Source organism: Scylla paramamosain, chromosome 1 (genome assembly GCF_035594125.1).
Source record: "Scylla paramamosain isolate STU-SP2022 chromosome 1, ASM3559412v1, whole genome shotgun sequence".
Taxonomy (NCBI): Eukaryota; Metazoa; Arthropoda; class Malacostraca; order Decapoda; family Portunidae; genus Scylla; species Scylla paramamosain.
Genome location: NC_087151.1, coordinates 5,752,066 through 5,767,037, shown reverse-complemented (window position 1 = coordinate 5,767,037; position 14,972 = coordinate 5,752,066). Strand labels below are relative to the sequence as shown.

The following is a 14,972-nucleotide window of genomic DNA, read 5'->3' as shown; positions in this document are numbered from 1 at the left end:
GTGACTTCTGGCATCTAGCCAAAATAATCTCCAATAAATTTGCTTCTTCTTCTTTCTCTCCTTTATTTCAACCAAATAGCACCACTGCTATCACATCTATTTCTAAAGCTGAACTCTTCTCTCAACCCTATTCTGTCCACCTCTCTAATGCAAGAGTTAACCAGTATTCTCAATCATTCATTCCTTTCTCTGGTAAACTCTGGAACTCCCTGCCTGCTTCTGTATTTCCACTTTCCTATGACTTGAATTCCTTCAAGAGGAAGGTTTCAAGACACTTATCCTTCAGTTTTTTACTTCCGCTTTGGACCCTTTTCTGGGACTGGCATCTCAGTGGGCTTTTTTTTTTTGGGGGGGGGATTTTTGTTACTCTTGGCCAGTGTCCTTCCTACATGAAAAAAAAAAAAAAAAAAGGAAACAAAGGTTCGGCATCATCTTCCCGCTAGATAACAGTCTAGATTTGTGTGTGTAATAAAGTTAAGGTTCTACTTCGTCGCACCTTCTTGTGCGAGACCTTCTGAGTCCATATTCCATCATCCCTTGTTATCATAGATACGAATTTCACTTTGGTGATCATGAATAATTAAAAACGTGCGTATTTTGCACTGAGGCTGTGGTGAGTAGATGAGATAATGCTCACTGATTCCCGCACTCTTGCGTAGCAACACATTTCATAAGTTCCTATTTCAAGATATTTTACTATAGTATCTCTTCTAAGACTACCAATAATTGCCAAGTTATAGCCGCTTACCTCCCACATCGCCATACAATAAATAATATGAAACGGCAAATATCGTCCTTAGACTTAATTACAAACAATCTCCGTAAACTTGTTTAGTGAGGCGGTTAGGCATACGGGTAGCTTGAAAATAATGCTATGCAATACATGTGTTTCATTTACTTAGCGCAACACCTCTACAGGCGGCATGCTAGTGATGTATGCATATGGAGTGTTAATATCAACGCTATTATTGAGAAGGTTATTAGAGATCGAGGTCAGCATATCGATCCTCACAGATCTCTGAAATAGACTCAGCAGTTATCAGGTTGAATTAAGTGGAGTCTAGCAATCTGAAAATTTGTAACCTTATATATCTATCAAGCTTAAGCAATTGGGTTGTACACAACTATGCATAATCATCCTGCAGCGACGTTTCTAAATAGTGGACCCTCATTCTCAAACATTTCGACAACTTTAACAGCAGTTAATAAAATTTACATAGATTTTCAATAATGGTTTCATAATTCTAATGATGTCCTAGGACCTATTCTGGATTTTCAATGGGGAAAAACAGCCTTGAGATTCCGACAAATCATCTTGACGGCCATTGAAAATTATTATTAAAGCCTGACACATTTCTAAATCATTCACTTGTAAGAAGGTATAAGGAATAATAAGACACAACATGAATTTTGTACAACGTGTGCATAATTGTGAAATTTAGTATTCACATTACTGATTGACAGCATTCTTATGTGGCCTGAATTGAGGATATAACAACATAGAGCATAAAGGAAACGAGCAAGTAGGCCTATACTACATGTCACTCTCTGCATTACAAAAAAAAGATATATATATATATATATATATATATATATATATATATATATATATATATATATATATATATATATATATATATATATATATATATATATATATATATATGTCATTCTCTAAATCCACAATATTGTGAAACCGCTAACAGATGAAAACAATTAAGTAAATTAAAATCAGAGTTAGATTCATATAGTATCTGTTTCCTCAGGACAAGAGAGTGACCCTGCTATCTCAGGAAGAGACCCCACCCCCACCTAAAGGAAGATAGCCGAGAGCATGTGAAGACTTAAACGATGAATGAATCAGAATTACAAAAATAGGTGATCACAATAGCAAACATATTTTTTTCCGAATTATACAGATGCTCTAAAAATGCGAATATTCAGAATTAAGTTGTTGAACTCAGAGCGGAAACTGTTTGGTACAAAATAAAAAATGTAATATAAATTAAATAAACAATTAAGACACATCGCATAGTTGTTTTGGCAAATATAATATATTAAAATGTATTCATACTCTAAAACTTGGAAGTAATGTAACATTTAATAATTTAACTGAAAGCGGGTGTTAGTGGTGAAGGAGCAGCAAATGGCGACCCAAACACAGGGAAGGACTCGGTAGCCTTGCTTAAGCAACTGCTCTTTTCATTGTTGTGTGGGGAAACTCGCACGTAAGGAGTTAACAATGGGGAGGTCTAGGTCAAGAAGCAGGACACCAAAGCGACACAAGAGTAAAAGGTCGCACAAGAGGCGGTCACGGTCCAGAGAAAGAGAGCGACGCAGGCACCGCGAGCGGGAGAGGTCCAAGGAGCGAGCCAAGACTAGGTGAGCCTATCAGGCGCCATGGGGCGGAACCCGCTGGCTTCAGGGTTTCAGGGGGAATGAGTTTATGGGACAACTCTCTCTCTCTCTCTCTCTCTCTCTCTCTCTCTCTCTCTCTCTCTCTCTCTCTCTCTCTCTCTCTCTCTCTCTCTCTCTCTCTCTCTCTCTCTCTCTCATAAACAGACTGACAAAGTTAGACTGCAGTAACTTGGGGTAAATTTGTAGAACAACACCTGAAATCCACCACTGTTCCCACCAAGCAGAGGGATCTGGTTAAGCAAAGGCGTACAGTTGGGAATCTAATAGTACTAAAAATTATTAATACTAACTGTATATAACTGAGAGACTTTCAAACCTAAACCTAACCTACTGTCTCAAACCTCCCTAACCTCAAATGACATCTAAAAGGGTTGTAATTGTGTGTGTAAATCTGTAACATCCATAAAGGCTTGGTCACAATTCAGGCAGCATGACAGCCAGTGATAGGCACCAGTACACGAAATTGTTTAAGGCAGCACCAATATATTGATAATTGAAAGTTGTCCAGAAGAATACAGTCAATCTTCCATCAACGCAAGAATTTTTTTTGTAAGGTTGTCACATTAAAGAAATGTCATGTTAGAAGGATGCTCGAAACCCATACTTTTTTTTGCACCTGCACCCAAAGTCCCTTTTTTCAGCATTTATTATTGGTAAATGTCACACAATATTAACAAGACAACTGGTGGGCAATGAAAACCTAGAAAGAGAAAGAAAGAGAGAATATATTTTCTTTCGTCACTTCCATTATCCCTCCCTCCTATTTTGTCAGCCTGTCAGATTTTACACTGCTTTAAATCAAACGCCATGTGTATATACTCTTGTCAGTCTATAGGAATCTTTCACAATGAAAAGATTAGAAAGAGAGATTGACAGTAGCTTTAAGTATGACCATGGCTTGTGTGTGTGTGTGTGTGTGTGTGTGTGTGTGTGTGTGTGTGTGTGTGTGTGTGTGTGTGTGTGTGTGTGTACATATCCTTCAGTTCAGCATGAGTGTATGAATGGATGAAAAAGAGAGGGAGAGAGGTACACACACACACACACACACACACACACACACACACACACACACACACACACACACATAGAAAGAAGCAAATAAAGGAACATTGACCAGATATTTCTCACTATCAAAGGTGTTGTCACTCACCTGGGACAATCATTCTTCATGTTAAGTCAAATTTCTGTACACATAGAAATATGCCAAAATTTGAGTACCTATCTAATATTTGCTGTCATAGTTTATCTAACACCTTAATATGCTGTAGTACTTCACATTCCAATTTTCTCATTTATGATATACTTTAAGATTGTTGCTTTTTATGACAATGTGTGTTTTTCTCTGTGTGGTAGGAAAGATTGTGGATATGAACCTCACTGCTCCTCATAAGGGGTTGGACAGTAATATGGCATGGTAATATTATGTTGTTTCATTAAATGTTGCTACTAAGTTGAAAGTTGTGTGCAAGATCTTACTTTTGGTTTAAATTTTGAACAGAAACTAAGTTGCCATTTATTTTATTTTTTTATTTTTTTTATTTATTCATTTAGCATTACTTTATTTTGTTTTATTCTCATCTTTATTTTCTTTATTTTAGTTTTACTTTCATTTATGTATTGATATTCATATTATTATCATAATTTTATTTGATTTTATTATTTACTTTTATTTGGTCAACCTTATTGTTTACTGTATGCTGAGTTATGGAATAGAAATCCCAGAGAGAGAGAGAGAGAGAGAGAGAGAGAGAGAGAGAGAGAGAGAGAGAGAGAGAGAGAGAGAGAGAGACTTCCAAGTAGAGGGCTCATCATTTTAGCAGTGAACACTTCAGTGTACCTAGAGCATTTAATAAAGATTTTCATTTCAGTCGCAAGTTATCACGATCATCATCCTCCTCCTCAACTAGTGATGAGGAACCAAGAACCAGAGAGAAAAAGATTGATGAAGTTGACAGATTAGCAGAACTTGAAAGAGTTAGGTGAGTTTCATCTATTGTGCATTCTTTATACAGTGGAACCTTGTTTTTTTAACTTAATTCATTCCTGAATGCCATTCAAAATCCAAAATGTTTGAAAACCAAAACTTTTTTCCCCATAGGAATTAATGTAAAACAGATTAATCCATTCTCAGATCCATCCATCATGTCTTAGCAGGTGATGAACAGTGCTTCCACTGCAAAGATGGCCATTCCACATCTCCAGCTTAGAAATTTTTTATCCAGAAAGGATGTATTGAATAAACTTAGTGACCCAGAACTCATCAAAAGATATTGTTTAGACCATACAGGCATTCTCTTTGTCACTGATCAAGTGAGGAAAGCCTTACAGAGTGACACAGAGAGGAACAACCTACTCACTGCCAAAATGAAAGTGATCATAACACTTAAACATCTTGCTGCTGGGAAAATGCAGTTGTGCAGTAGTGATGGCGTTGTGGATGATAGAGAGAGCCACAGGAAGCTCGGAATTACTCCTGAACTCCAAACCTTGTTTGTTTACATAGAGGTTCTTCAACGGGATCACATTTAACTTATTTCAAAGATTGAATTACTGTCTTACCCTCTGTGTCTCTCCTTCAAATATATAAAAACAGAGGAAATGTTTATAGGAACTATAAATTAGTAATAAATAGCAACTTTTGCTGTGTCTTGTAGTATTTGAAATCAAGTAACTTTGTTCAAAAACCAAATTATGGTACAGCAATCGAAGCAGTTATGAGTTAAAACTTTTGTTCGAAAAGCAAGTTGTTTGGAAAGGGAGACGTTCAGTAACCAAGGTTCCATTGTATTTAGAACTGAAACATTATTGCCTTGTTTCATGCATAGATTTGATGAAAAATGTACCGGACAGTATCATGCTTTTGTACCCTTCCAAATATATTGAGTCAAGCATTTTCACAGCATCAAATATTAGAACTCCTTACTTCTTTTTTAGCTTTCATGCAACCCTGTCCATACAGTCCCACCAGCTATAGCCTTCCACCTAACCTCATTCCTTCACTTCCCTTTCTCTCAAATCACAACATACAATTTCTCTTCATTTAAAGGAGGCAAAGGGAAGCAGAACAAAAGATGGTGGAAGAAGTGGCAGCCAAAAGACTTGAAGAATTAGTGGCACGTAGAGTGGAAGAGGAGTTAGAGAAGAGACGAGAAGAGATAGAGGCTGAGGTGTTACGGAGAGTGGAGGAGGCTAAACGCCTCATGGAGCAGCAAATGTTAGAAGAACTTCAGGAAAAGCGTCGCCAACAAGAAGAGGATCAAAAGAAGCGAGAGGTAAAGCTTTCTTCCCCATATGTCACTGGGGATCTTTTTGTGGCTATATTCAGCCGTGTCTGCAGTTATAGTGCTCATTTCAAGGGTGGGAGGGAGGAAGTGGTGGTGGTGATGGTGTTTCTGCTGCAGCAAGGAGCACCTGCAAGCCATTTAGTGAAAACATGTGGTCTTACTACCAGACAGGATCTCAGGATTTAGAATTTGTTCCAGATGATAATTGCAGGGTTTTACCTGAAAAGAAATGGAGCATTGTTCCATCTTCATGTTAATATGTTATATGTAAATGAATGTAGTTCCCATAACTTGGGAAATTCGTGTTTTTACACCAGTGAGAATCACTGGTTGAGCATTTGCTTAAGCACTCAGTATGATTGAAAGTTATGAATATGTATTTCAAGTTAAGTAGATTGACATAAATATTTTGGAGAAATATTATGTAACGTTATTGCTTAAAGATCTTGAGTGATTAATTTATAGGTAAAAATAAATAATAAATATCCATTTTGCATGAAAACTAACTCATACTCTTTCAGCTGAATTTTCTGTTTTGAAAAGAAAATGTATGTTTGGGCCAATTTATGATTCCAGAGAATGTACAAATGTTCTAATCTCTGGCATATAATACAGCTTGACATTTTTTTGGTCCACTTGGTAACAAAGTTGATTGTCTGGTTGAATGCAAATACCTCTACCTCCTTGTTCCTCTTTGAATGCTCTATTATTAATTTTTCAGCAGAATCTCTTCTATCAGTTTCCAGTCTGTCATAATCCTGTTTGTGTGTTTCTGTGTTTTTGTATGAATGTATATGTGTGTGTGTCTGGAGAGAGAAAGAGAGTGAGAGTTAATGAGTGGTTTGTTTTGTCTCTGGAAACAAACATGGCATTGGCTTTGAGACACTTTAGTGGACAACCACTTTAAACAGACTAGACATAATAATGGCGACTTGCAACCAAGAATTGTGCGCTGCGGATTTTAGGGCAGAGCAGTTCTAGGAGTGGATTTGGCATCATCATTATGGTAACTATATAACAGGTATAGTGATTTTTATATTGGTGCAACCAAAGTTCATTAAGTACCTGAGTTTTCATTTTGATTTATTTAGTCCAGTGGGGGAGTCTTAGATTGTGTGAGAGAAGTTCATTGACTTATGTTCATGATTATTGGAATCTCACCCACTTAATGGATTTTGTTGTATCATTTCTTCTTGCAAAGTATCAAATTTATCTTTTTTTTTTTTTTTTTTTTTTTTTTTTTTTTTTTTTAATAATAATAATAATAATATAATTAATTCATGATTCTTTGCAGGGAGATACTGTGTCTTGTGTCTTTAGTGTTGGAAGTAAGCATGTTGGACTAATTCACACGTGTTGCAATATGAATGTATAAATCAACATGCTTGCTAATAGAGTTTTTAACTTTAAATGAAGTGCTATTTTTAAAAGTTTAATTGTCATATATATTACCCTTGCCTTTGTACCCGTTGTTACCATTGATGTTTAATATGAATTGCCTTGTTTATGGTAGTGACTATCTGCTTGTCGCTAGATGTCTCTCACTTCTCAACCATTTTAAACTTGTGCTTTTTTTATATATTTTTTTTTATTTATTTATTTGTTTTTCAATGCCAATTGAAATTCTTTTTATTATATTTATTGTAAAAAAGAAATAAAAGCAAATTGTAGCTTCATGTCATTGTCATAATGTATATGGTTATCACTGACTGAATTACAAAGAGGGAACTAGTGTGAGTAAACCATATTATATTATGTGGCTTATCAGTGATGTTTTCCAGGGAGTGGAGAGTATGTACTCTAGGTAAGATCAGTGTTTTTGGAAAGAAGTGTGGAGATATCTGGTGACCAGCTCTTTTCTGACTATCGTTCTCTGTGTTGAATTATAAAATTTGTCTGACCCTCCATTCTACTTTCTAGGAGGAGGAACGTAAACAGCGAGAGGAGTTGGAGCGCATCATGGAAGAGAACAAACGAAAAATGGAACTTGCACAGATGAAACTGGTATGTTTTGCTTGCCTTTGCATCTGATTAAACAGAAAAATGCTTCCCACATGAGGTAGGTTAGGAGATAATCATTGCATAGCTGCACACTCCACAGCCAGGTTGAAAGAATACTGCTTTGTACTCTCTGCCTTTAAAAGATAAGTAAGTGAAAAAAAAAGACAATTAAAAAGAATATAGTGAGAGGAATTGGAACCCCTTTCACCTGTATTTTTATTCCTATGGTGAGGCAAGGCACAATGCCTCAGCTAGATGATTATTCCCATATTTACTTGCAATTTTTTTTGGTACATTATTGTACTACAGTCACTTTAAGTGCCATATGTACAAAAGACAAAATTAACCACCTAAGTACTCCACATTAATATTAGAGTGAAGAAATTTTTTTTTAGATTAAAAAATATTTCTTTACTCTACTTTTAATGTAAAGTGCTTAGGTGATATAGATATATTTGATCACACAAAAAGAGGGTATCATACATCATGCACAAAGCAACTATATATATATATATATATATATATATATATATATATATATATATATATATATATATATATATATATGAGGCACCCTGAACCAGAGTAACATAAGCAACCTCAGCTTCTCTCTCTCTCTCTCTCTCTCTCTCTCTCTCTCTCTCTCTCTCTCTCTCTCTCTCTCTCTCTCTCTCTCTCTCTCTCTCTCTCTCTCTCTCTCTCTCTCTCTCTCTCTCTCTCTCTCTCTCTCTCTCTCTCCCTCCCCCAACCTCCCTACCATGACAGTAAACAGTGCAGATGTCAGAATAAATCGTACAATAGGGTCAAAAATCCATCGAAGTGAAATTATCCACGGAACCTTCTTGCCATGCTTGAATGGTAGCTATCAGTTAGCAGGAGGAGGCAGTAGGCACCTGCTGAAATGATATTTAATCCCAGTGAGGCCTAAAACACTGTGCTGGGTGCTGTGAACTTATCATTAAGCCCAGCTGTGACCCCACTGAATGTTTCCCTTTGTGTCTCACAATACAAGGGAGCAGTCACAGCCTGGCCTCTAAAGACAAAACTACAAGCACCTAATAACACACACACACACCCTTCACTCAAAATTTCAGAATTATCATGGCAACTCCTACACCAGCCTCAGAATCCCCATCAGGGGAGGGGACCACAAATGTCCCCAGGTCGTACCGCCCTTCTGACAAGAACCCTAAGTGTCTTGACACCCCCCTCAACTTTTTCTTCATTAACTTCTGCAACATTCGCTGTCTAAGATCTAATTTTCAGTCTGTAGAACACCACCTCTCCTCTTCTAAACCTCATCTTTTCCTCACTGAAACTCAGGTGTCTGAGGCAACTGATAGTAGTCCCTTTTCTGTTCCCTCCTACTTTCTCTATCCTCATTTTCAATTCAAAGCTGGATGTTGTGTTAATGTGCACAACAATTTAACCTGCTCTTGTGCCCACGCTCTATGAATCTTCTGAGTTTTTCACCATCTGGCTACGACTACAGAGTCACTCTCGAATTAAATTTATCTGTGCTGTATACCTCTCACCTAACTCCTCTGACTATAAGAAATTCTTTGACTACTTAACTTCTAAAGTGGAGCACATTGTGACTCTTCCTTTTTGCAGAGATCTCCATTCTTGGAGACTTCAGTGTTCACCACCAGCTTTGGCTTTCCTCTCCCTTCAATGACCATCCTGTTGAACTAGCCTTCAACTTTGCTATCCTCCACGACCTAGATCAGTTGGTGCAACACCCTACTCGTCATATTCCTGACTGTCTTGGAGATACTCCCAACATTCTTGGCCTTTTCCTGACCTCTAATCCTTCTGCTTATGTTGTTACCCTTTCTTCTCTGTTGGGCTCCTCCGATCACAATCTCATATCTGTATCTTGTCCTATCACTCCAATCCCTCCTCAGGATCCCCCTAAGCAAAGGTGCCTCTGGCATTTTGCCTCTGCTAGTTGGGGGGACCTAAGAAGGTATTTTGCTGATTTTCCTTGGAATGACTACTGCTTCCATGTCATGTCTTTGTGTGCCAAGCGCATAACAGAGGTGATGGTGTCTGCCATGGAGGCATACATTCCTCACTCTTTTTCTCAACCTAAACCTTCCAAACCTTGGTTTAACACAGCTTGTTCTCATGCTATACATGATAGAGAGGTGACCCACAAAAGGTATTTAAGCCTTCCATAACCAGAATCTCATTCACTTTATATTTCTGCCCAGAACCATGCTAAGTCTGTTCTCCAACTAGCCAAAAACTCCTTCATTAACAGAAAGTGTCAAAATCTTTCAAGATCTAACTCCCCTCGTGTCTTCTGGCATCTAGCCAAAAATATCTCCAGTAACTTTGCTTCTTTTTTCCTGCCTTTATTTCAACCAGATGGCACCACTGCTATCACATCTATTTCTAAAGCTGAACTCTTTGCTCAAACCTTTGTTGAAAACTTTACCTTGGACAATTCTGGGCTTGTTCCTCCCTCTCCTCCACCCTCTGACTACTTCATGCTGTCTAAAATTCTTCGCAATGATGTTTTGCATGTCCTTGCTGGCCTAAACCCACAGAAGGCTTATGGACCTGATGGGGTCCCTCATATTGTTCTCCAAAACTGTGCCTCCATGCTTGCTCCTTGCCTAGACAAACTTTTTCAGCTCTGTATATCAACACTATCTTTCCTTCTTGCTGGAAGTTTGCCTACATTCAGCCTGTTCCTATATATATATATATATATATATATATATATATATATATATATATATATATATATATATATATATATATATATATGCAGAAGCTGCTTTGTGCATGTTATATTGTATGATGCTCTCTTTTTGTGTGATCAAATACATTTATACTATCTATTCTGGGCAGTGGTTTGTGCACCCAGTGTATAGTCAAGGAATCTAGGATTCAAATTTGGACAGAGAAATTGTAAATTTGTTTCTTCTCTTGCTATAGCCTCTGTCCATCCAGCAGAGATGTATTGGATATGGTGCAAAGAGTTTTGACCTTGCTATAGTCCTTAATAGTCCTGCTCTCCTTTGTGTATGTGTGTGTGATTTTATTTAGTTGTGACATACAGGAAAGAAACTATACTTATACTGTTCCATCTCCATCTACCAGTATCCAACTTTTCCTTAAAGTTACGAATACTTCTGAATACTGTACTTCTTGGTGTCTTTCCAACAATTGGTCCTCTTCAGTTTTCTTGCATGACCTCTTGTATCCATTCTATTCCACACACACAGTTTCCCCTTTCTTTCTACTTTATCCTCTAGAGTTTTGCACTCGCTTTCTTCTGAAATAAATCACTAAACTAATGGTGTGGAAAACACTGGGGAAAATGCTTATTTATTCTGGCCACATGGCCCAGAACTGTGCGTGTGTCTTGTCCTCACATCGAATGTGAACCAGCACAGTGGCAATGCATTGCTGAATTACGTTTATCACTATCCTAAAATCTATGACAGTTGAAAATCTTCAAATAGTAATTAATTCTTTACTATTTACCCAGCTGTGATGCACCAAGACATTAAATTTAATACATTCTAACTTAAAAGCTGATTAACTTTTAGTTTAGTGAGAAATGTCTGGCAGATGTAAGTGCTGAATGTAACTATATTGGATGGCAAATCTAGTATTGTCATGTTGGCAGATGAAGTTGCAACTCACCATTTAAAATTTGTTGTAAATAGCTCTCAGCTCCATCCTCTATAAAATCTACATGCTTTTGCCCAGCTCTATAAGATGAGTGCTGGCAACTACCAAATAATAGTGTAATCACATGATGACATCACCTCAGTACTGCATGACCACATGAGAGTGCAGAGTTAAACTTTTGCCCAAAAATTTGCAGACCCCTGCATTTTTGTCCCATGGGGTATACACTAAAAGAGCAATAATAGTTGGGCCACCACAAGCAAGGTGGAGAAGGCTATATCATCACCTTGTAGGCCCATATTGGCTGTTATAGAACCACTATCTTTCACATCCTTGGTCTGAATGAGAATGAAGTTCCTCTCCCCAAACCTCACCCTGGCAAGCAGGGAAAGATATCCACAAAAGACCAGTGTGCTCATAAGGAGTACTTCGACAAAAAATCCATCCATTACATTCTGGGAAATCAAAAAGGAATACTCAGAACTGCTGCATAATGTGTCAGAATGTGAATGCCTGTACCTTGATCCAAAACTAGCCACTTGCAAAGCTGCATCAAAATTTCTCCTCCATGGTGACCAACACAGGCAGCAACCTCATTGATCTCGACTTTGCTTGCCTCATATACCTTCTCCATCTTGCTTGTGGTGGCTCCAACCATTTTTGTCCTTTCGGTAAAAGGCTTTATACTCCATGGGCAAGCAAATTTGGGGATAAGTTTAACCGTGCACTTTCATGTGACCTTACGGTACTGAGGCATTGTTGTCATCACATGATCACACTATTATTGGTCAGTGTTCACTATTTGGAAATGGGCAAAGGCATATATGAAGTTGGGAGCTGTTTATGACAATTTTTAAATGGTGAGTTGCAACTTCATTCTTTGACACTATATTTAATTTACCACTAGATGGAATAAGATTGTAGAACTGATTTGTTATAGAAAGTCACTATTGCATTTATGAAAAATTTAATGATTAAAATAGCTTTATTGTCACATTAGGTACAGGATACAATACAAAATTTGTTCTGGCTTAGAGCTCAATATGTAATGATATATTTTCATTTACAAGTTGTTTATGAATTTTTAGGCAGAGCAGCAGCTGCAGATGGTTGAGGAACAACGCAAGATTGATGAGGAGCGGCAGAAGATCAAGAGAGCACTTGAGAAAAAGACTCGTGAGGAGCAGAAGATCATCTTGGGGAAGAATAATGCCCGACCTAAGATATCTTTCTCAATATAAGCTGCGTACCAAACTGCATGGGCCTTATGTGTACATCAGCACTCTTCAGACTTCATATTATTTTTATTTTACATTTCCCTCTCCCTTTGTTTTTTTCAGGTCTGTTGCTTTAATTCCTGCATGGAAGTCAACAGAATGTGTGCTTGTAAAAACCCAGATACTTGGCTGTTGTATCATCACATATTTCATTACCAGAAGTGTATTTTATACTGTCAGAATTGTCGTTAAGTTCAGACATTATTAATTGATCACTAGTGTAAAGTGTCTGGTTTTTTACTATTAGAACATATGTATATATGGTATGAGTAAGATAGGGCCAAAGTTAGGAAATTAGGTGGGTATTCACTCTGTGTCTTGCAAGCTTTTAATTGGCTTCAGAAATTAAAGCTCATATCATTCTTGTATATATATATATATATATATATATATAATTTTATTTTATTTATTTTTCTTTTTTCTTTTTTTGTTATTATTATTATTATTTTTTTTTTTTTTTTTTTTTTTTTTTTTTTTACATCTGTTCCCAAGCACTCCTCCCAGAGTGTATAGCTGTGATAGGGTTGTATGGGGCAGCAGACGGCCTCACAAGAGGATAGCTAATGAATGTGTTGGGACAACTATGATCACGAGCTCAGATAACATATTAGCAATAAACGATTCTCATTGGCTGGTTATTTAAACCAAGAAAATGTTTTGTATGCTCATATAGTGGTGGGAGTACAAAGGCCTAAAAAAAACCATGGGACCTGGTGGTTGTTATGGTCCTTACATCTACAACACTGCCCTCTGTTCTTTCTGTCAGGGATTCAATCCCCTGTTCTGGTTAGAATTTATCTTGCTTTTAGACCACTTTCTCAGTGTTTCTATGGAGTGCCAAAGGGAAGTGTTACACATGCTGTCTTCTTCACTACTTTGAAAGTTATCAGTATACTTAAAAATTTCATAGGAGCATATTTTTCAATAACACACACACAGCTATAAGCTGGTTTCAAGTACCACATGTAATACCTATACAGGAGGTAAAACTTGATAACTGAAATATAGCTTCACTTTGTATTAATCAAGATTATATCCAGTGTCACATGATTCCATTACTGCAGCACCTTAATTTATCAGTCTATTCATCCCTAAGGTAAAAAAAAAAAAATGTCTATTCATGTAATTATTTTTATTTTCAATAATATCATGGTATGAAAATTATATTAGTGGATCAGTATGGTACCTTCACAGATATAGTATTGATAATTATTTATCAGCCAATGCATTTGAGTCAAAATTACATAAACCCAGAACTTACAAACCAGCACACAAAAAGCACATATTCCTAAATTTTCTCATTTATATAATGATCTGACCTTTCACTTCTGGAGCTAAATAAAACTTAAGTTCACAGGACACCTTGTGTTTATATATATATATATATATATATATATATATATATATATATATATATATATATATATATATATATATATATATTTATATCCCACAAAAGATTCTTTTTTCACTAACTTCCCTAAAAGTAATGAATTTCAGTAAAAAATATCCAAGTGAGCCCTGCACACAAGATTGAGACTGCTTGGAGACTGTATATTAGGGCTAGTTTCTATTACTTATATACCTGGAGAGAAAGGTTTGATATGCAGCATTGCTAAATTTATTTGAAGAACCCCTTAAGGTGAGTCAAAAAAAAATATTAAAGTCTTTGTTCCAGAGGAGTCAGTACTCCAAACAGGACTACAGTATGAAGAAGGCAAGATTTATTGGTACCATAGTAGAGCCTTTCAGGTATCTTTACTTGAATTCATGATTAATTACCCTGCCATTTATTAATTTAATATCTGTGCCAGATTGGCAGACACATTACCTTCATTATTTGTTTCGCCTTCATTCACCCTCCATGTACAAAGTTAACAAATTACTCTTGTAGAACAACTAAACTTTCAGCTTTATATTACAGTCAGGATTCATCTATGTAAAATTATGCCAATATTCATGTTCTTTATATCCCAATAAATTATATCTCATAATTAAATGTTATCCTTTAGTTAAATAATACTTTGTATTTTTTTTGTTTTTTTATTTATTCTCTCTCTCTCTCTCTCTCTCTCTCTCTCTCTCTCTCTCTCTCTCTCTCTCTCTCTCTCTCTCTCTCTCTCTCTCTCTCTCTCTCTCTCTCTCTCTCTCTCTCTCTCTCTCTCTCTCTCTCTCTCTCTCTCTCTCTCTCTCTCTCTCTCTCTCTCTCTCTCTCTCTCTCCATACCTGGTAAAACCTACCTGGGACCAAGAAGTTACTGCAAATTGAAACCGCCTTACTTTGTTGAGATATGTGCAAGTAAAACATGATAATGCCTTTCATTTCTTAAGACTCATTCTGT

The 14,972-nt window shown here is 36.7% G+C and overlaps 1 protein-coding gene across 2 annotated transcripts; it reads left to right on the top strand.

Annotated features, from left to right (window-relative positions):
- Positions 1-2,119: 2,119 nt before the first annotated feature.
- On the top strand, positions 2,120-14,760 carry LOC135095345 (arginine and glutamate-rich protein 1-like). 2 transcript variants are annotated; one of them, XR_010264377.1, is made up of 5 exons: positions 2,120-2,382; positions 4,287-4,397; positions 5,465-6,708; positions 7,623-7,706; positions 12,443-12,494. XR_010264377.1 is itself a non-coding variant. In XM_063996133.1 (5 exons), the coding sequence occupies exons 1-5, from the start codon at positions 2,243-2,245 to the stop codon at positions 12,593-12,595; spliced, it is 714 nt and encodes a 237-aa protein (XP_063852203.1). In that variant the 5' UTR covers positions 2,122-2,242; the 3' UTR covers positions 12,596-14,760. The 2 variants fall into 2 exon arrangements, 1 of the variants encoding a protein (XP_063852203.1); XM_063996133.1 differs by having other exon boundaries at positions 2,122-2,382; positions 5,465-5,690; positions 12,443-14,760.
- The last annotated feature ends 212 nt before the right edge of the window (positions 14,761-14,972 follow it).